The sequence below is a fragment of the Ruditapes philippinarum genome, unplaced genomic scaffold (genome assembly GCF_026571515.1).
Source record: "Ruditapes philippinarum isolate M1 unplaced genomic scaffold, ASM2657151v2 ctg5168_1_1_1_1, whole genome shotgun sequence".
Taxonomy (NCBI): Eukaryota; Metazoa; Mollusca; class Bivalvia; order Venerida; family Veneridae; genus Ruditapes; species Ruditapes philippinarum.
Window position 1 is genome coordinate 39626 of NW_026862788.1, and position 24412 is coordinate 64037.

The window sequence follows — 24412 nt, forward strand, 5'->3', positions numbered from 1 at the left end:
CTCGGTTTGTGTCAATCATTACTCATGGAGTGAAAAAAAAATGTAAAGGTTCAATTGGGAGGGAACTTTTTAGGGAAATATCAGATTATTCCTACAATGTAGAATTACGGTCTGAATACAAGTGTTGTATTGCTTTGAAAATTGTACAGCTTATTTCTGATTAGTGTTGTGTTGAACAACTAAATCCTACCGTCTGTTGAGACCTTTAGACGACTGATTAAGTAAATTTTATTAAGTGAGTACACATTAACCAAAGTCAGACTAAGCAGAAATTTGTGAGTACACATTAACCAAAGTCAGACTAAGCAGAATTTGAAAAATACTGCAATGTGATTGGACAAAAAATAATGTTGATCATTAATTTATACATTAACCAATACAAAAATGCATTAACAATCATACTATCATCATAATGACACTATTTTACACAGGAAGATTTAAAAACTTTTTTCACAAACTTTCAAAGGGTATAGCCGTTTGTAACCGATTGCTTCTACTACTAGTTTGTAATTTTCATAATTAAAGGAACTCCACTGAGGTTCAAAAGCCTTTAAAATATTTTTGAATGTCTTACATAGCTCAACGGGAGCATTTAACACAGAAAGATATGCAAAAGATAATAAATAAATGTACTCTAAAAACAGTGAAAATTGTATTTTCGAGTTTTTCTTGGTCCGGTTTGAGTGAAAAGCTTTGTAACAAAAGAAAAAACGAGGCTTCATTATATCTAAATATAACTAAACATGATATCATATCCTTCTTAGTAAAAGTTTTCAGTGCCCTCAAATTTCTATTTAAATTAAAATTTTAAAAAAATTAAACTTCCAAAAAAGGGTCAATTTTTTGCATGAAAGAAGATTTTGGAGAAATAGACCAAATTACTTTCCCGAAAAAAAGGTTTTATTGGTGGGACATCTACCCGGAAAAGTAAGCCTATTTTGGCCAATAAGAAAAACTTTAAATAAAAATAAACTAGAACGAAATTAATATTGTTTGGAGGAAAAATTATAGATAGAAAAAAACATTTTTTTTCAAGAAAAAATTAACTAAGTTCTGTAAAAAACCCACAGGGTTTGGGAAATTTCTTTTTTTACAAGTATTTCCCGGGAATGTCTAAAAAACAATTTAAAAAAATTATTTTTCAGTTAACACCAAAACAAAAAGGGAAAATTGGATAAAATTTTTACACAAAAAAAAATGAGTTGGTCCCAAAATTTAAAAAACTACCGGTAAATATGTGTAAAAAAGCATTTGTGTGACAAGGAATATTAAAACCTGTAATTTTATTAAGAAAATATTTTGCTATGAAATTTATGTGAAAAACACTTGCAGACAACAGAGATGTCTCATGTATGCATTATTTGGTTACATATTTGTCGCATATTTGGTATCTCCTGTTATAAAATAACTCGAGGATAATAGTAATTAGGTTGCTTAGTCTGTAACCATTTTTCAACAGCTTTCATTCATTTAACTGAAGAAAGATCAAACTTGAAATTAGAGGCACCTGGTGCTTTTATGTCTTCCTTTTAATATCTATTATTTCCTAATAAAACACCTGTAATAAAGAATTTATAATATTCTGAAACTCAAGGTTTTAGACACAAATGATGTTAAGAATTTCAGGGGAAAAATAAACAAAAACAATTAAATTTATAAACCATTTTAATGATTGTAAATTTACAACTGATATTTTAGAAAAAAAAGAAATTTAAACATCTGATGTCACGTAACATGTAAGAACATATATTTAATAATGACACACAAATGATATGGATGGTAAACAAAGATTATTTCATAGTTTAATTATTGACTTGTTTGTGTGTGTGATAGCTGATGAAACTCATTAACAAGACTTTTTATACATTCAAAGGACAACTTTATATTTGTAAAAGCAACATGCAACACTTTCATGAATCATTATTTTCTGAAGTACAGAAAATTACGGAAAACATGATACCAACAAGTACAAAAATATGAAATATACAAATATACCACCTTGTCTTGTTTTTGTATTTAACAAATAAGTTCTGTACCTTAGCATCACTGATGTATTAACTGTGTTATAGAAGTGTAAAACTGTTGCATATAACACTAAAATAAGCAGTGAAGAGCTTCAATTCTTTTTTTCTTCATTCTAAATATTAACTCTTTTTCTTCATTCTAACTATAACTGAGTTCAATACCTAGGTCTCAAAACCGATTTTTTTACTGGCCAGTCTGTACACTCTAGCCACTGACTGATGAAATATTTTTAGAATTAAAGAAACTTTTGTAGCAATACTGCTAATGTATAACTGGTCTGAAATTGCTTGTTATTCGTTACCCAATAAAACAAAGTTATTTTAGTTCTGTCACAAACACTTCATTTCATATATTTATCTTCTTGTTCGGCCAAAATTTTTGCGGAGGATTTTGCATCAAAGAAAAGTTTATTTGTCTCTTCTATTTCATCTTTTCCGATGGTATCTCGTCCATTAATTTTTGACAATAAGTTAGCTGGGGTGAGCAGCTGTACAGCATATCTGAAAAGGGAGACAACCTGTTAGAACACTGATCATAAACTATTCTTCTATTTCTATATATATCTTCTTTTTTTTTTGGTTGGATTTTAACATTGCACCAACACAGTAATTTTGCGACTGTCCAGCCTTACTGGTGAAAGAAGACCTCAGGTGCCAATCGGTGCATTATTTCTGCCACGAACAGGCACCTAAGTAGAACCACATATTCTTCTATTATAAAGTATAAGTTTTGCTCTATTTACTGCATGTATCAAACCTAATCTACATATTAAAAATTTGAATTAATTACAATAAACCACATGATATTATTTACAGAACACTAAAATTTGTGGCAGCGTGGCAAAAGTGTCGAACTAGTACTCTAAGAATTGCTGGCTGCATGGGTTCAAACCCCATTAAGGGCAAGCCGCTGTTTCCTAACCAAGAAACTTTACATTTATTGCTTAGAACCGGTTGGTTCCAGGAAGGGATTTGTATGTTTCAATAATCTTATAGCTTCCAATTGATCGAACTAAAATAAATTTGTATAATCTAACACTAAGATCATGTATATATTACCTGAGCGTTGTGGTGGTACCAATCTGTCCAAGCTGATTTAGAGATTCATCATCTACCTGGATACTTTCTGTCTGTGCTCTTAACTTCAAGATCTGAAAAATATCATGATCTCATCTAAAATCACTATAAATTAGTACTTTATAAACTCAGGTCTAAATGTATAGCTAAATCAGTGTTGGCCTATTCGTTAAAAGTCAGACATGATTTTAAAAACCTAACATCAACGTATTTGTTTTTCAAAACTGAAAATTCATAAACATAAAAAAGCAATGTTTTTTTTTTTTCTTCTTCATTGTTTTTATGTTACACTGGCATTATCATGGTCAAATGACATTTTTAAAAAAAGACAACCTATGTTGCCAATCCCTTTATTTCTTGTACAGGTAGGCATCAGATCAGAAACACTGATCATCAGTAAGCTAGTTTTAACAGTTTCCTCAAATGGAAGGGTATGTGGTGCTGAGCAGATTCAAATCCAAAGCATCAAGGGGGAAGGGAGGGGGGAGGTTGTTTGGGAAAATAGTTCAAAGAAAATAATCTCTATCATCAAGCCAAAGTGCAATGTTTCACTGATTGACTGATCTATATACAAGAATGAAGAAAATGAAAATTTTAACCATAATTATTTGGGACCAGAAAAAGTCAGGTCTGACCACGATCTACACTTAATTTTTGTATGTTGATATTGAAAGCCCTTAAATATTTAATGAATAGTGCAAATTCAAATCTAGGCAATTTTATTACAGATATTCAGCAAATTAAAGGTTAATGTTTAATTCATACCTGTGTCATTTCCTCCTGAGAGTAAGGAAGTGTTCGTACAATCATCACCCTGTCTAACAGATCTAATGGCATTCCATGTGGTGAGACAATATCCTCCGTTCCTCTATAAACATAAAAACATACAAAATAACAACTAAAAACATTTTCGTGTTTGAATTACATGTGGCGTGCTGAATTTTTTGTGTATAATTTCCGACTCATGACTTTTCTTGTTTGATATTTGTCTAAATACATGTGGTTAGAGTCCTGGCTGTGGAATGCCGATTTTGCGTGTGATACGAGAAATTATACATAGAACAAGAGGGCCATGCTGGCCCTGAAGTCGCTCACCTGTATATAGGCCCCCGGAGCGGGGCCAGTTTAAACCCCAGGGCTTTTATTTGAACAAACTTGGTACACACCCATTAGAAGATAATTCATGCTAAACATCTAAGGTCCAGCTGGTCAAGTTTTAAGTTTTTTCTTTACACATATAGTTAAAAACAATGACACACCTGGGGCAGGGCCAGTTTTGACCCAAGGGCTTTTATTTGAACAATCTTTGTAGACACTTACTAGAAGATGTTTTATGCTTAATATCTAAACTCTAGCTATTTGGGTTTTTCAAAGAAGATTTTTAAGTTTTTGCTATACACATATAAGGAAAATCAATGTCCCCCGGGGCGGGGCCAATTTTGACCCCAGGGATTTTATTTGAACAAACTTTGTAGACACTCACTAGAAGATGCTTCGTGCTTAATATCTAAACTCTAGCTATTTGAGTTTTTTCAAAGAAGATTTTTTAAAGTTTTTGTTATACACATATAAGAAAAATGAATGACCCCCGGGGCGGGGCCAATTTTGACCCCAGGGCTTTTATTACAACAAACTTGGTAGACACTAATTAGAAGATGTTTCATGCTTAGTATTTAAACTCTAGCTATTTGGTTATTTTTTTCAAAAAAGATTTTTTAAGTTTTTGCTATACACATATAAGGAAAATCAATGACTCCCGGGGCGTGGCCAATTTTGACCCCAGGGCTCTTATTTGAACAAACTTGGTAGACATCCATTAGAACATGTTTCATGCTAAATATCTTAGCTCTAGCTCTTTGGGTTCTTTAAAAGAAGATTTTTTAAGTTTTTACTATATGCATATAGGGAAAATCAACGACCTGGGGCGGGGCCAATTTTGACCCCAGGGCTTTTATTTGAACAAACTTGGTAGACACTCACTAGAAGATGTTTCATGCCAAATATCTAAGCTCTAGCTCTTTGGGTTTTTTAGAAGAAGATATTTAAAGTTTTTTCTTTTGGTAGCCATGGCAACCAGAGTTCTGCATGGAATTAAATTCTTTGAACAATTTTCAAAGGTGACCACCAAAGGAACATTCCTGTGAAGTTTGGATGAAATTGGCTCTGTGGTTTATGAGGAGATGTCATTTAAATCAAAAGTTTACGGGCGCCGGACGGACGCCTGACGAAAAGCGATCACAAAAGCTCACCCTGTCACTTTGTGACAGGTGAGCTAAAAATCCCATGAAAAATTGGCATGTGTTCGTGCGTGTGTCCAGAGACCTGTGGTTCAAGACCTGGCCTAGGCATGCCGATCCCGCTCATGACTTTTTTCTTTCATATATATATATTCCAGGACTTGAACCACAGGTCTCTTGAAACAGGCACCCCACACACAAGGATTTGTTTTGCAGTTCAGTATTCTAAAGACTATGATGTCGAGGAACAAAAATATGGAAACATGAACTAAAATGTTAATGTATCATTGTAACTGGGAAACACTTTTCCCATGTACCAATACCGTCATTCAAGTAAACATTTAGTAACTGAGTCTGTGAAGAACGATTCTTTAGTGTCAGATGAAAGTATTTTGAGTAAATGAGTTTCAAGTGTCACTGACGCTTTATAGATCTGAAGTGACCTCCCATTTACTGGTTGATGAAGACCCAAATAAACGCATCAGTGTTTCATTAAATGCAATAGTGGGGAAAATTATTACTTAGAGCCAGCCACCAAACTACACTAAAATCTGTGAGCTTATAGTGCCAATTGCATGGTTAGGTTTTCAAGGTAACAGAAATGAATTTCTTAAACACATCTTCCATTTAACTTTTTGCTTAAAATACTACAGTTTATTACAACATAAATCTTGCCCTTCTTTAAATATATCTTGGAAAATTAACCTATAATAGAGGTTTCTTAAATATTGATAAAAACATGGAGAGACTAACTGGTACCTACTCCATTGTTCTTCCTTTATGCAAAAAGTGACATAATTAAACACGGCTAGAAAATGCAAAAATATCCATCGACTACTCAGTTTTCTTGTTGTTTTTCCAGCTTTACTGGTGGGGAAGACCTCATGTGCCATTCTGTGCATTATTTCAGGGACAAACAGGCACCTGAGTAGAACCACTGATGTTCCTTAAGCTAGCTAGATAGCTTCCTCACATGAAAGAATCCAAAGTCCCTGTTAGGATTTGAACCCACAATAGTGAAGGCAAATGGCTTGAACTCAATGTACAGAACCACTCGGTCGGGGGGAAACCCCAGCCACTATTCAGTAAGTAATATTCATAATAATAATAATAAAATGACCTACTTGATGGTACATTTGCCTCTGTTTGTAGCAAATATGACAATGGGTGCTATAGATGATTCAAGAGCTCTGTGGAGGTAGGTGAAACATTCAATATCCAACATGTGAACCTCATCAATAAATAATACACCTGGTACAAGCTCAGCTATACCTTGATCTATATATTTGTTCACCACCTTGTTGATCTCCTTTCTTAATTTATCTGAAAATCAAAAACCATTTTTATCTTGTGTGTTCTACAATTCATTAAATAATCTAAAATATAAAAATATATAACTTTTCATTATGATTTTTTTTTTAAATGTCCACAAATTTACTAATTATAAGTTTTAAAAATTTAATCTGTCAATATATAACCCTTGATGTAAGGGCAGTTGATTCAACCAATTCAATGAGTTAATATTCCTTTAAACATCTGAATTACTGATTCCACAACATAAGCAATAACTCTTATCCTGCTGGCCTCACATGAATCTACTTGTACAGTATAGCAACACAGAAGAGTCAGCCGGCACTGTTTATTTATTTTAAATTTTTCTTAAAAATGGTGAATGGTTTGGTCCAGATTGAAGGAGGAATAAGTCCATTTTCAATACATGGTAGGGGTTGACAATGACATTGTTAATTCATACCTGTAATTTCTGTTTTCTTTGGCTTCATTAACTGACCCATCATAGACATAATATCCTGACCTCCCTATAATAAAAATAATTTATTTTCTCAATTTTATTAAAAAAACACAACAAAAACAACAACAACAAACAGAACACAGGTTATTGCAACATATTCTCAGCAAACACTGTATGCCGATTTGATGCTGAAATAATTCCAAAACAAGAGCCATGTCAACATGGCCATCCCCCGCCAAATGTGTTTGCTCATTGGAAGAATGTATACTGTAACCCAATTTATATTCGCGAATACAAATTTTCGCGTTTTGCCGAGGTCGGATATATTCGCGAATATTAATTTCCGCGTTTTCTTGATTTCCGGAAATAAATATTCGCGGATTGGAAAGTCGGATGGGGCCGTAAAATCCATTAGCCGACTATTAATCTTCAATAATTGTGATCATTATTGGTACTTAAATGGGATTAACAATACGCTAGCCTTATATTGTATTGGTAAGTGAAATGTGATCACAATTCAGCAAAACATTTTCTCTATATATGTACATGTACGCATCGTTCGTCTTCATTTCTAAACATGTCGTTAAAAGGGTGGTTGATAAAAAATAAACCCTTCTTCCAACATCTTATTTTCAAAACATATTATATTTTGTATCAACAGTTTATCTAGAAAAGTCTTTAAGAAATTCAATTTAAGCGTTTCATAAAAAAAATACCTTTTCCAATCAGGGATAGAACCCACGCCGAGAAAATTATGTTATATGAGTCCGCAATCTAACCAACTGAGCTATACAGGCTGTTAAGTTTGACGGGTAAATGAAACCATCTTGTTTTTCACTGTTTGTAATTATGTACACCCAATACCCTTTTGTGATGCTCGATAGGTTTATACCACCTTTGTCTTAACAATTCACTCAAACAATTATTTTAAAGGATCCACAAAACAATAGCCTTTTGTGATGCTCGATAGTTTTCCCACTTTTGTCAAACGATTTATTCAAATATTTATTTTATAGGGTCCAAACAAGAAGAAACTTAAAACTGACACATGCTCCGTATAGTACCCTATACGGAACATAATTGACAATAGTCCCACTAGTATTTCATAAACTGTATTAAAATGTGGATGTTTATTTTGGTTGCTATATTGACATAGTTTTTTGATATTTATAAAAAAGTAGTAGTTTACTTAGTTTGTGTTTTATTGCTATATGGCAATATTCATAACAATTCATTACTTCCTAACAGGTGCCCGTAAAATTCGAATATATCCGGTCAAGTAGCTTGCATGAACGTCTAAATTAAAAATTTCTCTCCAATTTATTCGCGAAATCGTGCGGACTTATTCGCGCAAACAAATATTCGCGCTTCGTGGCCATCCGCGAATAAAGCGAATATTAATTGGTCGCGAATATTCGTTGGGTTACAGTATGTAGTAGAGCAGAATAATTCCATTTTAAGAGGTCTTTTGGTAATGAAAGCTGATGGCTATAGTGATTACAGATTTGAAACCTATGTGAATACTGATGGCTGAATATAACAAAGGGCAATTACTGAAAAATAATGCAGGGTAGGTTATCATTCTTGTGTGCTGCATCCCTCCTCAGTAAAATCTATCCACCTATGAAGTTTCAAGTTGATACCTCAAATACTTTTTGAGAAAAAAATTGAATTGAAAAATTAAGTATGAAAAATAACAAAGGGCAATAACTCAAAAATTATAAAAGGTAGAGTTATCATTCTTGTGCACTGCACACCTCCTGAATTAGATCTATGCACCTATGAAGTTTCATAATGATATCTCAAAGGCCTTTTGAGTTAGGCTCTAGACATAAATTAATTTTGAAAAATAAAAAAAGGGCAATAACTCAAAAATTATGCAGAATAGAGTTATCATTCTTGTGCACTGCACTCCTCCTCAATGAGATCCATCCACCTATGAAGTTTCAAGTTGATACCTCAAATACTTTTTGAGATAAACTCTGGACAAAATAGTATGAAAAAGAACAAAGGGCAATAACTCAAAAATTGTACAGGGAAGAGTTATCATTCTTGTGCACAGCATTCCTCCTCAATAAAATCTATCCACCTATGACATTTCATGTAGACATCTCAAACACTTTTGAGTTATGCACCACTTGGGGGAAAAATTAGGTATGAAAAATAACAAAGGGCAATAACTCAAAAATTATGAAAGGAAGAGTTATCATTCTTGTGCACTGCACACCTCCTGAGTGAGATCTATGCACCTATGAAGTTTCATTTTGATATCTCAAAGGCTTTTAGAGTTATGCTCTGGACAAAAATTAATTTTGAAAAGTAACAAGGGCAATAACTCAAAAATTATACAGGGTAGAGTTATCATTCTTGTGTGCTGCACTCCTCCTCAATGAGATCCATCCACCTATGAAGTTTCAAGTTGATACCTCAAATACTTTTTGAGATTAGTTCTGGACAAAATAGCATGAAAAAGAACAAAGGGCAATAACTCAAAAATTATGAAAGGAAGAGTTATCATTCTTGTGCACTGCACACCTCCTGAGTGAGATCTATGCACCTATGAAGTTTCATTTTGATATCTCAAAGGCTTTTAGAGTTATGCTCTGGACAAAAATTAATTTTGAAAAGTAACAAAGGGCAATAACTCAAAAATAATACAGGGTAGAGTTATCATTCTTGTGTGCTGCACTCCTCCTCAATGAGATCCATCCACCTATGAAGTTTCAAGTTGATACCTCAAATACTGTTTGAGATAAGTTCTGGACAAAATAGCATGAAAAAGAACAAAGGGCAATAACTCAAAAATTGTATAGGGAAGAGTTATCATTCTTGCGTACCACATTCCTCCTCAATAAGATCTATCCACCTATGACATTTCATGTTGATATCTCAAACACTTTTTGAGTTATGCTTCACTCAGGTGAAAAATTAAGTAAGAAAAATAACAAAGGGCAATAACTCAAAAATTATGAAAGGTAGAGTTATCATTCTTGTGCACTGCACACCTCCTGAGTGAGATCTATGCACCTATGAAGTTTCATGTTGATATCTCATAGGCTTTTGGAGTTATGCTCTGGACAAAAATCAATTTTGAAAAATAACAAAGGGCAATAACTCAAAAATTATGCAGGGTAGAGTTATCATTCTTGTGCACTGCACTCTTTCTCAATGAGGTCTATCTACCTATGAAGTTTCAAGTTGATAACTCAAATACTTTTAGAGATATGCTCCGGACAAAAATGTCGGACGGAAGGTCGGATGGAGACTATTTCTATATCCCCCGCCGCCTTTTCGGCGGGGGATAATAAGTATTTAAAATTAATCTAAGTCTTGAAATCAATAATCAAGCTAAGTTCTTACAAACATAACTCTACTAACAAGATTTACAAAACTGAATAATAAAAAGTTATCGAAACCAACATTGAGTTGTTGCAAATATATAGTTTCATAAATTGTATAGCGATGGTGTTATTTGTTTGTTTGTTTTGGGTTTTACGTCACATCGACACAGTATAGGTCATATCGCGACGTTCCAGCTTTACTGGTGGAGGAAGACCTTAGGTGCCCTTCCGTGCATTATTTCAGGAACGAACGGGTACCTGAGTAGAACCACCGACGTTCCGTAAGCTAGCTGGATAGCTTCCTCACATGAAAGAATCCAAAGTCCCTTTCGGGATTCGAACCCACAGCAGTGAGGGGTAAGTGGTTTGAAGTCAACGACCTTAACCACTCGGCCACGGACGCCCCTCGATGGTGTTGTAATTTGAAGTCAAAGCACACATCAGGGGTGTCTTTATGTCTTGGTAACCAGGTAAAATCCACTGCAACATGTTATTAGCTACATGACTACTTCTGGAAATGTTCCTTTTCATTAATTCCTAGTCAGTACTAATAAACCCTCACATTTCTTTTAATAACCTTCCTTCTTCAAATATAAAGAAACTAGAACTCTGCGAGTCAGATGTGTCGCCTTGTGAACAATATAGTTTAGAAGAAATGGCCAGGACAAAAATGAAATATGAAAATTAACAAAGGGCAATAACTCAATAACTGCACTTCTTATCAATAAGATTTATCATCCTATGAGGTTTCAAGTCTATAGCTTTAATAATTTATGAGAAATGACCCGGACAAAAATAAAGTTTGAAAATTAACAAAGGGCAATAACTCAAAAAATAAGAAATGCAGAGTACCGGTTCTTGTGCACTGCACTTCTTCTTAATGAGATCTATCATCCTATGAAGTTTCAAGTCCATAGCTTTTATACTTTAGGAGAAATGGCCCGGACAAAAATAAAGTATGAAAATTAACAAAGGTCAATAACTCAAAAAATAAGAAGTGCAGAGTACCGGTTCTTGTGCACTGCACTTCGGGTCATTATAAAAAAGCATGCAAATCAAGTTTGAAGTCAATCCGACTTATAATGACTGACTTATGCTGCGGACAAGCTTAAGGGGACGCCAACACGGACACCAACGTCGACACCGCCGACAAAAGTAACCCCTAAATGTCGCCTTTTTCAAGGCGACACAAAAAGCATGAAAAAAGTGTTACACACCTGTGGTCTAGCATTAGCTATATCGAGATCATGTAATGTTACATCTTGTATAATTTCTTTCTTTTTATGTACATCTCCTTTAGGTAGAGGAACATACTCCTCGGCTTCCAGATCAAACTCTGTAGCAAAACTATCAGATCTACCTTGTCTCTGTAAAAATATAAAATTGCAATATTAAACTGACAAATGCTTCATCTCAAGTCCTATATTTGATCTCTCACTTTGTAAAAATGAAAAGTATAACAACATAAGAAATATTTATTTTTCTATGGGTTTACAATTATACTAGACGAATTGGATGTACAATCAGATTGCGCATAACATCGCAGGTATCAGACCACAAAATGGCTACGACAAGTAAAAAAATACCATGAAACAGAAAACAAGAGGGCCATGATGGCCCTGAGGTCGCTCACCTGTATATAGGCCCGGAGCGGGGCCAGTTTAAACCCCAGGGCTTTTATTTGAGCAAACTTGGAAGACACCCATTAGAAGATGTTTCATGATGTTAAGTTTTTACTACACACATATAATGAAAAACAATGACCTCAGCCCCCCCCCCCCTTTGGCAGGGCCAATTTAAACCCAAGGGCTTTTATTTGAACAAACTTGGTAGACACCAACAAAAAGATGTTTCCTGCTTAAAATCTAACCTCTAGCTCATTGGGTATTTTAAAAGAAGATTTTTTAAGTTTTTACTATACACATATAGTTAAAAACAATGACACCTCTGGGGCGGGGCCAGTTTTAACCCCAGGGCTTTTATTTGAACAAACTTTGTAGACACTTACTAGAAGATGTTTCATTCTTAATATCTAAACTCTAGCTATTTGGGTTTTTTCAAAGAAGATTTTTAAGTTTTTGCCATACACATATAAGGAAAATCAATGACCCCCGGGGCGGGGCCAATTTTGACCCCAGGGCTTTTATGTGAAAAAACTTTGTAGACACCCATTAGAACATACTTCATGCTAAATATCTTAGCTCTAGCTCTTTGGGTTCTTTAAAAGAAGATTTTTTAAGTTTTTTCTATATGCATATAGGGAAAATCAATGACCCCCTGGGGCGGGGCCAATTTTGACCCCAGGGCTTTTATTTGAACAAACTTGGTAGACACTCACTAGAAGATGTTTCATGCTTAATATCTAAACTCTAGCTATTTGGGTTTTTTCAAAGAAGATTTTTTAAGTTTTAACTATAACACATACAAGGAAAATCAATGACCCCCGGGCGGGGCCAATTTTGACCCAAGAGCTTTTATTTGACCAAACTTTGTAGACACCCATTAGAACATGTTTCATGCTAAATATCTTAGCTCTAGCTCTTTGGGTTCTTTAAAAGAAGATTTTTTAAGTTTTTTCTATATGCATATAGGGAAAATCAATGACCCCCTGGGGCGGGGCCAATTTTGACCCCAGGGCTTTTATTTGAACAAACTTTGTAGACACCCATTAGAAGATGTTTCATGCTTAATATCTAAACTCTAGCTATATGGGTTTTTTCAAAGAAGATTTTTTAAGTTTTTGCTATACACATATAAGGAAAATCAATGACCCCCGGGGCGGGGCTAATTTTGACCCCAGGGCTTTTATTTGAACAAACTTTGTAGACACCCATTAGAACATGTTTCATGCTAAATATCTTAGCTCTAGCTCTTTGGGTTCTTTAAAAGAAGATTTTTTAAGTTTTTACTATATGCATATAGGGAAAATCAATGACCCCTGGGGCGGGGCCAATTTTGACCCCAGGGCTTTTATTTGAAAAACTTGGTAGACACCCATTAGAAGATGTTTCATGCTAAATATCTTAGCTCTAGCTCTTTGGGTTCTTTAAAAGAAGATTATTTAAGGTTTTACTATATGCATATAGCGAAAATCAATGACCCCCTGGGGCAGGGCCAATTTTGACCCCAGGGCTTTTATTTGAACAAACTTGGTAGACACTCACTAGAAGATGTTTCATGCCAAATATCTAAGCTCTAGCTCTTTGGGTTTTTTAAAAGAAGATATTTCAAGTTTTTTCTTTTGGTTGCCATGGCAACCAGAGTTCTGCATGGAATTAAATTCTTTGAACAATTTTTAAAGGTGACCACCAAAGGAACATTCCTGTGAAGTTTGGATGAAATTGGCTTAGTGGTTTATGAGGAGATGTCATTTAAAGTAAAAGTTTACGGACGGACAACGGACGAAAAGCGATCACAAAAGCTCACCCTGTCACTTTGTGACAGGTGAGCTAAAAATCAATAGAATATTGATATTCATTGGACTTGAATTAGGTAAGTAATGGAATTCTAGTTCTTTTTATTGATATAAATGAACGATGCAGCAATATGCCGCCCGAATGCACCTCAGTCGCCGAAACGACGATTTCTTGTGTTCTACAAATGAACATATAGTAGACTTTCCACCTTTCTATAACTATAATTTTGATACTAGTGGAAATTTTTTTTTATTATACAATTTTATCAGTAGTATTTTATTTGGTATCTTAATGTAAGCCTTAGAGTGTTGAATTATTTTTTTTTCAGGGTTGTAACAGGGATCCAGGGACAGGGTGGGGTGTCCAAACACTAACATAGCCATCTGTGACCGACCAACATTAGCAAAACAATATACCCTCTCATCTTCTCTACTTGTAATAGGGTTGGTTAGCAAACGGCATGGATCCTGATCAGACTGCCCGGATGGGCAGGCTGGTCTGGATCCATGCTGGTCGCAAACCCATTATGTTGGTTTTGTCATGGCACGGCTCAAATAAAGAAATATACAAACCTTGACTGCTCCACTGTTTGCCTCAATGTATATTACATCCCCAGTCTCGACTTTCTCTTTCTGTAAACTTTCATATATTGATGGATCCAGTTTTAACTGTTTTGTTCCTTTTGCTGTCTTTAAACCAATGATTACATGACTGACTGTTTTCCCATAGCCTGATCACAAAAAAAAATTAATACATTAAACTATATATAGTGAAACTAGAACTATCACTAAATGTGATTAATACCCCCACAAGACTGCTTCGGAAATGAGGATGTTACTAGTAACAGAATACCTTGTAAAAGAATTGAAATATAGAGTTATGGTTGTTAGCAATTAAAGATAGTTGTGGTTCTTCTATGTTGCATATCCTTTCAATGTGGTTGGGCATTGATGAAGTTTAATTGAATTACTCTGTAATAAGTCCAGAAAGACAAAGAAAAGGAACAAAGGCAAAAACTCTATAAAAACTGAAGATAGAGTTATAGTTCTTGTGCACTGCACTTCCTCTTATTGTGCTTGAACATTGTATGAAGTTGTTTTTGAATTCCAACCAGTACGTATTAAGTTATGCTCAGGACAAGGACAAAAGTATCGAAGGGCAGTAACTCTGTATTTTGTCAAAATGGAGTTATGGCTCTTGTGCACTGTACTTCCTTTTAATGTCCTTGACAACTGTATGAAGTTGTACTGAATTCCAAACAGTAGTTTTCAAGTTATGCTCTGGACAAGGAAAAGTAACAAAGGGCAATAACTCTGTAATTAGTCAAGATGGAGTTATGGTTCTTGTGCACTTGCACTTCCTCTCAATGTGCTTGACCATTGTATGAGTTATAATGAATTCCAACCATTAGTCTTCAAGTTATGCTCCGGACAAAAAAGCAATGGAAAAGTAACAAAGGGCAATAACTCTGTAATTAGTCAAGATGGAGTTATGGTTCTTGTGCACTGCACTTCCCCTTATTGTGCTTGACCATTGTATGAAGTTGTTTTGAATTCCAACCAGTAGTTTTTCAAGTCATGCTCTGGACAAGGAAAATTAACAAAAGGCAGTAACTCTGTAATTAGTCAAGATGGAGTTATGGTTCTTGTGCACTGCACTTCCTCTCAATGTGCTTGAACATTGTATGAAGTAATATTGAATTCCATCCATTAGTCTTCAAGTTATGCTCCGACAAAAAAGCAATGGAAAAGTAACAAAGGGCAATAACTCTGTAATTAGTCAATATGGAGTTATGGTTCTTGTGCACTGCACTTCCCCTTATTGTGTTTGACAATTGTATGAAGTTATTTTTGAATTCCAACCAGTAGTTTTCAAGTTATGCCCCGGACAAGGAAAAGTAACAAAGGGCAATAACTCTGTAATTAATCAAGATGGAGTTATGGTTCTTGTGCACTGCACTTCCTCTCAATGTGCTTGACCATTGTATGTAGTTATATTGAATTCCAACTATTAGTCTTCAAGTTATGGTCCGGACAAAAAAAAGCAATGGAAAAGTAACAAAGGGCAATAACTCTGTAATTACTTTACATAGAGTTATGGTTTCTTGTGCACTGCACTTCCCCTTATTGTGTTTGACATTGTATGAAGTTATTTTGAATTCCAACCAGTAGTTTTCAAGTTATGCCCCGGACAAGGAAAGTAACAAAGGGCAATAACTCTGTAATTAGTCAAGATAGAGTTATGGTTCTTGTGCACTGCACTTCCTCTCAATGTGCTTGACCATTGTGTGTAGTTATATTGAATTCCAAGCATTAGTCTTCAAGTTATGCTCCGGACAAGGAAAATGCAACGGACGTCTGGACCGACCGACCGACCGACCAACCGACCGACCGACCACCGGGTGACTCCTATATACCCCCCCAAACTTCGTTTTTGGGGGTATAAAAAGAAGGCAATGGAAAAGCAACAAAGGGCAATAACTCTGTAATTACTTTAGATAGAGTTATGGTTCTTGTGCACTGCACTTCCCCTTATTGTGTTTGACAATTGTATGAAGTTGTTTTGAATTCCAACCAGTAGTTTTCAAGTTATGCCACGGACAAGGAAAAGTAACAAAGGGCAATAACTCTGTAATTAGTCAAGATAGAGTTATGTTTCTTACGCACTGCACTTCCTCTCAATGTGCTTGACCATTGTATGTAGTTATATTGAATTCCAACCATTAGTCTTCAAGTTTATGCTCCGGACAAGGAAATGCAATGGACAAAAAAAAAGCAATGGAAAAAGCAACAAAAGGCAATAACTCTGTAATTACTTTTAGATAGAGTTATGGTTCTTGTGCACTTCACTTCTCCTTATTGTGTTTGACAATTGTATGAAGTTGTTTTGAATTCCAACCAGTAGTTTTCAAGTTATGCCCCGGACAAGGAAAAGTAACAAAGGGGCAATAACTCTGTAATTAGTCAAGAATAGAGTTATGGTTCTTGTGCACTGCACTTCCTCTCAATGTGCTTGACCATTGTATGTAGTTATATTGAATTCCAACCATTAGTTTTCAAGCTATGCTCCGGACAAGGAAAATGCAACGGACGTCTGGACCGACCGACCGACCGACCGACCAACCGACCGACCGACCACCGGGTGACTCCTATATACCCCCCCAAACTTCGTTTTTGGGGGTATAAATATAGAACTCCAGCAAAAATGAAGATTTATTTAAAGCAAAACTATGAAAGAAAGTTATAAATAAATTTGACAGTCACTCAGACCAAACAAAAATCATTTACAGTATGCCATCACTTCTATCCATTTTATCTGGCAAGACAACAAACAGCCAGGTTAACATTCACACCAATGACTGTAATTAAATTGCGAACATTTCCATTTCTAACCTACATGTAGTTCAGATATGTTTTTTGACAAATTGACTTTTTGACATACACTTTAAAAGATTTGCAAAAGAAAGTGTTGTAGAATCATGGCAAGAACTCAGTGTTTATAATATAGCAAAATTTTTTTAAAGGGGGAAAAAAAAGAACAAAGGGCAAAAATCTCCAAAATTGGGCCAAGACGGGTGTTAGGGTTTTTTTGCCCCTCCCTTCTACCCAATGAAAATCTTTTTCTCCCAAAACAAATTTTAAATTTTGTTTTTTTTAAATTTAGTTTAAGAGTTTGCCGGGCGTTAAAAAGTGAAAAAATTTGAAAAAAAGGGGCAATAATTCCCTTTTTTTATTTTATAGTTATGTCCCAGACAAGAATAGCGGTCGATGGGCAGAGAAAGCAGCAACTATATGCTCACCATTTGGGGAGCATAAAAAAGTGGTTACAACACACTCTTTTGTATTCTAGTATTTCTTATAAAAATAATTTATAGAGTATCAATATACAAACCTCCCATTGGATTTTCTGTCTCAACAGGTGTTAATTCTGTAACTTCCCCCTCATAAACTTCTTTTGTTTCTTTGATCCTTAAACCTATAGCTCTCCTAAAATTCTCCATCAGAACTTCTGTCTTTTTGATCTCATGTGAGTAAATTCACTACCTACCCCTTGGGCAAATGGAAAATTTTCTGGCCCAAATTTTTTGAGCTAAAACCAATGCATGGCAAATCTGAAAAAAATTTCCCCAAAAAATTGATTTTAAAGGGTATTTCCCAGTATTTTTAAAAGAAAAATGCCTTGCAATGAATTTATCCCATAATATCCAATAAAATTTTTTTAATTTTAAAGTTTAAAAATTAAGGTTAAAGTTTCCTACAAACAATTTTTTAAATAAAAAAAACAAAAAAGGAAAGTAAAATAATAACAAAAGATTAAAATTAATTTTTAAAAATTTTGGGGGAATCATTTTTAAATTTTTTATTTAACATTTTAAAAAATTTTAAAAAAATTTTTGGAAATCAAATGTTCAACGGACTTGGGAAAACTTCCCTTTTGTCTGCCATATGTGCATTTAAAAAATAATACATTGTCATCGTTTCCCAAAATTTTCAAGGGGAAAGATGTTTTTAAACCCTTGCCTGTTCCTGGAGGTCCTGCTAACAATACAGCACGTCCTGCCATTTTCTTTGATCTTATCATCTCAACCACAATACCTGCAGCCTAAAATATACACAATACCAGTTTAATTACATACTACATTGTCATTGTACACAACAAGAGCCACCGCCGGGCGGGGGCAATGCGTGGAGTACGTTGGGGCTCCCTGGGGTCCATGGGGAGGCACTTGGGGGGAGTCAAATGGTGAAGTCAAAGTGGTTTTTTTTGGGGAAATTTGGTGGGGTCACATGGTGGTGTCCCCGTTTTGGGGGAAGTTCCCCTGGTTTGGGGTCACGTGGGGGCAGTAAAATCCGTGGTGGTTTCAAAAAGCCCAAATGTTTTAAAAAAACAACAAGGTTTTTGTCCTTAAGTTTGTTCTTTTATAAATGAAAATTGATCCCTTCAATAAAAGCAAAGTTACAGCCGTTACAGCCCAAAAAAATTTAAAATTTCAATAATTTGAACTTCAAAATCAAGGTCATCAAAAGAGTGAAAAGGGCAATGTCTGTCTGGGTTTTTTTAAGGGGTTTTCCCTTTAAGATTATTTTGTTCAAGTTTTAAGTTTTCAGGCCAAAAAATAGCATGAAACAAGCAAAAATTGGACTTTTAACCTTGAAGGTCAAGGTCATTTATGGATAAAGGTCAAGGTTAGTGTGGTCTACTGAAAGGTCTTGTCCCAAGGGTTGTTGTGGCCAAGTATGAAGACAATACACCAAGAAATAAAAAAAGTTATGATCCAGGTACAAGTTTGCGGACAGCAACGGCAACGCCGCCGCGACTATAGCAATACCTCTACTTTTTTTTTCAAAAAAAGTCGAGCTAAAAATTTTAGAGCATTAATATAATGTAACTTGAAATATGTCTGCTCTTGTATGATTGTTTGAAAGGTGGCTGATGTTTCTCTCCTAAGAGAGTAAGACTACACTTTAATAGTAATAATACGGGTAACTCAAATTTACAATTTCATTACTGAACGTAAGTAATTTCCCTTCCTTTTTCTGGGACTTACCTCCGCCAAAACCCCCACCCCAAACCTTTATGCTGAGGGAAAAATTAATTCATATTTTGTAATATGTGTATATATCTGCTAAATGAATTTATCTGATTTACCTTAATTCATAATACACTTAACTGGATTTATAAAAAACAAAATGGGAACAAAAAGTTTGCACATATGCAGTCTATTCTCAAAAATAGGTGGAGTACAATCTTTTAGGTAAAAAAGTGGGAATTGGGCATTATTTCTACCCCTGGTGATAAGGTGAAAATGCATTGAAATGCCTCTATAATTGTTTAAAAAATGATTAGTGGAATGCAATTTAGAAACAAATATTGTTTACAAAAATTTACAAATGGCATGATTATGGCATCCATATATTTGGAGCATGCAAGGAATCAGTACCAACAGGTCACCTGCACTATTATTTGTAGAAGCACACCGGGAATCAGATTTCTGGTTTCCTGTCTCATATGGTTCCCATTCAAAATAACGTTCAGAATCCCCTGCTGATTACCATAATCCAAATATGAAGCTTTGTGAAGATACTTTTCCCGAAAAGGGACTCATAGCGTGTTCACTATTGTTTGATGAATATATGGTAAAGTACATAAAATTTGACTGATTCACGTATACTGTACCTTTTTTGATAAATTACAGTCAACATAATATTATTAACATTAATTTTATACTCAACTTATAAAATACCCCCAAAAAATAGAAATAGAAGCCATGTCAATATTAACTTCCGGTTACACGATATCCTTTTACGGAAATGGAATTATTAGTGCCGAAATTTGATTTTAAGTGAATTTTTGTTCTCCAGTGGATGGATTCAATCTAGATATCATATTATTAAACATAAAATGGCTATATGTTGAAGGTAAAAATTAGTTTGTAGTAGTGTTGAGTGAATTGTAATGGCGAAAGTGTGCAGTTTTAATAGAAAAGTCTATAGTATACTCAGTTCCTATGATTTCACGGGTTCTAATTCAAATTCTATGATATCAAGGTATTTACATTTTATGCGACTGCTAGTAAAAGCAGACATGCCGATGCTACTATTTTTAAAACTGTCACACTAAATTGCATAGCATAGATCTGTAAATAAATTTAATTTTGTGAATAATGAAAATATTCGTGGGAAGAAAACCATTTTATAAAATCTTCATATTTGTCTACTATTTCCCATAATTGACTTTACACAGTCAATTCAAATATGTTATAGTCCCATACATAAACACATCGTCACATTTTAAAGCATTTTTTCTCAACTTAATTTGAAGATTTGACACATCTATCTTTCTATACTTGAATTTTCAAGGATTACCATGATACCATAGTAACCTCTGAAATCACCCAAAATGGCGAACAATGGAAATAATTAAAAAAATATACATTATAATTGGATCTTTTGAAATAAATTTTTGACAAAACAGTTTTGAAAAAAGTTATTTAACCCATTATGCGATATACAGTACAGATAACGAGGAATATGCAAAATCCTCCGAGGATCAAGGAAAACACTCGCAACTCGGCGAGAGTATTTGTCCATAAAAACGAGTGACTCCGCGTGAGAAACGTGTGATGAGAGTGACTCCGAGACGAAAATAAAAGCGCGTGACTCCGAGAGAGAATTACCGCGTAACTCTGTGTCGGTGTCTAGCTGGTGTAAATAAATGCAAGTGCAATCTCATTTTATATTTAATTTAATTCTTTAGATTACCATTCGAAAATAAAGATGATTTTTACGGTTGTTGTTTTCAATTTACCCTGAAACAGTTGAAAGGTACATTTGATTAGAAAAAATCACTACCGTAAGCGTCATCAGTTCTCAAGCTTATTTTTATCCAGATTAATTAGGTCAGTAGCAATAACCACAGGAACCCGAAATTCTATCAAAAACAAAAAACGATTTAAAAAAATCCATATAATAACGGCCCAACTTTTTTTTATACTTCTTTAAGAAATGAATTAATTATATAAACTTCTTAATCTTAAATGTTTCTAAATGCATCAAATACCGATAACATGCCGTTCTAATTTATTTCAGGTGCCAAATATTGTGTTGTGTTTTCTTTTTTCAATGTGGATATTGAGTTTCGATCTTCATAATATTTTAATCATTGATAACATGTGCAAAAAAATTGACTTTCCCAACTTTTATATTGGTTTGTACAGTTTTAAAAATTGTCATGATGTGCATGTACGTTTCTTCATAATCCATTGTTTACATGTATTTTAGTTACGTGTCAACCTGTCACATCCGCCGTTTTAATTAGAAGACACTTGATTTATATATAATTTTTGAGAATTAACATTAACTTAATCGTTTCTAAATAAAGCTGCATAAAAATTAGTAATACATGTATATTGTTGTAATATTATTCTAAGAATATCTCCGAAAATCTGTCGATCTCATTCTGTTATCAAAGTCATGTGTAGATGTATGTTGATATTGGAATCAAAAGTAAATTGTCTTGTGATGATCATTAATAAATTAAAGTTTTTTGTTGTTATTTTTTTATTTCAGGCAAGTTATGGTTATATTATGGAGGAATTCAAGAGTTAGAGAAGAGTTGACAAGTTGACACAGGTCGTTCAACTTACCTAGTCCGCTGCTCACGTAATTCATTCACCTGTAATCAGATAAAAAATAAAAACAGCAAAGAATAAAATGATCATTTTATTTGCTTGTTTTCTTTTTCCTTTATAGTTATGTACATCATCATCTATATCATGTCATTTTATAAAAAATAAAAAACAATTTTGACAAAGATTAAACTACTCCCGATTTCACGTACATGTACTGTTCATAGACGATAAAACAATATTTTTATAATAGCATATTGTACATGTACGTATGTGGATTGAAAAAGACCGCCATGCCTTTAAAAAATCACTGCCAATCTTGATCAATGTTCTTGTTTTATAATTCATGGTTTTATTTTTGAGACGACGCAGCGCCTGTTGTTTTCCCCCTGCAAACATCGGTAGAATTTCATAAATGAATTCCTTAATGTTGTCCTTTCTTGTGCTGCCAACATCGGTAGAATTGCCTAGCAGATTAACTTAACTTAACTCTGTTCTATATTGTTCTGAAAGCAATAGTAAACTAAATTTAAACTTTAATGTTAAAAGCAGGACTGTACATGCCAACATAGGGTGTTGCTGTTTTGGCAAGTGCATTGTATGGAATGATGTATTATATCTCGTATTTCACGGATTTTTTATCAACCAACAATTAAAAGGAGACGTACATGTACTTCACATGGAAATCAGTTTGGTATCATTTATGTAACTGGTACAAATTTATCTAAAAGCCTGACTTAAAAGTATAAAATTACCTTTTTCAAAAGTTTACTTTCCAAGGCAGATGCATTTCACTGAAGAATACTTTGTAAACTGTCTTAAAGAAAATGTTGTTTTTTTTATTCAGTTCTGGTACAAAGTATAATTTCCCTTACGATAATATGTCAATGGAATGAATCGACCTAAGCCAAGGTTGTTTTGCCATGTATTTCCTTCTTTTTTCTTCTTCTTTTTTTGCTTACATAATAATTATAAATTTGTATAAACAATGCAAAAAAGAAGCTCATTTATATTTTCTTATTTTAGAATACTAAATTAAATAGGTTTTTGACACTGCGCGTTACGGGAATTGCGGGAAATCATCGGTTATTCTTTCCTTTAATTAATTAATGAATCAAGTGTGTCTACTTTCGTTTTCACTTGTGATACTTTACATCAACGAAGAATTTTCGACAACATTGTTATTTTGAATGAATAATACATGCGATGAAGGATTTTATTTTAGAGGTAGAGCATTATATTAATTAATAAATAAATAAAGCATACGTGTACCAAATCAGTCTTATTTTCTCGGAGTCACTCTTTTTGACTCGGAGATTCACGGAGTCCCGCGGACAAAATTGTCACTCGTTTTTGTCTCGGAGTCACTCTTTTTCACCCGAGAAATTTATAATCCACTCGGAGTCACGCTTTTTGAGATTACTCGATACTCGCAGAAATTTGCATATTCCTCGATATCTGTACTGTACACGCCTTTTAACACCTTTTTCACCCCCCCCCTTTTTGTTGTCTCAAATGGTAAAAAAATGTAAAATAAAAAGGAATTATTTAATTTATTATTTTAACCGACTTCCCCATTCATAGGCTTTGCCTTATTTTATACTTAAAAGAGCTTGCTTTGAGCCTCCTTTGCCTTATTCATATATTCATTACAAGTCACAATTGATTATAAAAGGATTGACAATACCAACAATGGACTTACGTTCCTCACTTTGCAGTTTGACTTTTTGATAGAAAGCTCGACGAGCTGGCCGAAGGGCCTGCTTGCAAAGCAAGCTTTACAGTAACGCGAGTACCTGCTAAGTGATGGTTTTGAAAACTTTCGTCCGAAGTACCGAATTGGACACATCGCAACTTTTCGAATTACATGATAACGATAAAAGCCAATTTACTCTGATTGAAAACGAAGCGTAGACTGGTGTCCCGCGCACTTACATAGGAACCATAATAGAAAGGAGGAACCAGAATAAACGGAAGCAGTTTATAAAATACCGAATGACAATTTTAAAACGGAAAATGTTAAATAAAAATAAACGATTGTTTTAAACTATCATATGGTAAAAGAAAATCGAGCTCGCTTTGAGGCTTTGCCTTTTTCATATAATTACTTTTGGAGTAAAATGTAAGCAAAGAAATCACAATAGAACATTCTGGAATTTTCATTATTTTTTATTTACAAACCTCTCTTGCCAATTCTTGACCGACAAGACCGGCTGCACTTTGAATAGCATAACCATTTTCATCTAATCCTAAGCCTTTAATGTGACTATGTGTTGCTATTCTTTGAGTCTTCGTGGTACTTTTAACTTCTTCGATCTTCATTTTGACAAAATTCTTATTTATTTACCGTCGCGTTGAAACTTGCGGCAATTTCACGTTTGCCGGAAACAGGTCTTGATATTGTTAGTTACGACAATGATTAAAAATTCAAATGACAAG

General features: G+C 34.3%; 1 protein-coding gene across 1 annotated transcript; it reads right to left on the reverse strand.

Moving 5' to 3' along the window:
• Nucleotides 1–1647: 1647 nt before the first annotated feature.
• On the reverse strand, nucleotides 1648–24380 carry LOC132720236 (ruvB-like 1). Its single transcript, XM_060704328.1, is given in 10 exon segments — nucleotides 1648–2525; nucleotides 3084–3175; nucleotides 3867–3969; nucleotides 6463–6661; nucleotides 7092–7155; nucleotides 11647–11796; nucleotides 14418–14575; nucleotides 17737–17955; nucleotides 18360–18447; nucleotides 24155–24380. Coding segments are annotated over 10 exon segments (1374 nt in total). The 5' UTR covers nucleotides 24296–24380; the 3' UTR covers nucleotides 1648–2365.
• Between the last annotated feature and the right edge of the window lie 32 nt (nucleotides 24381–24412).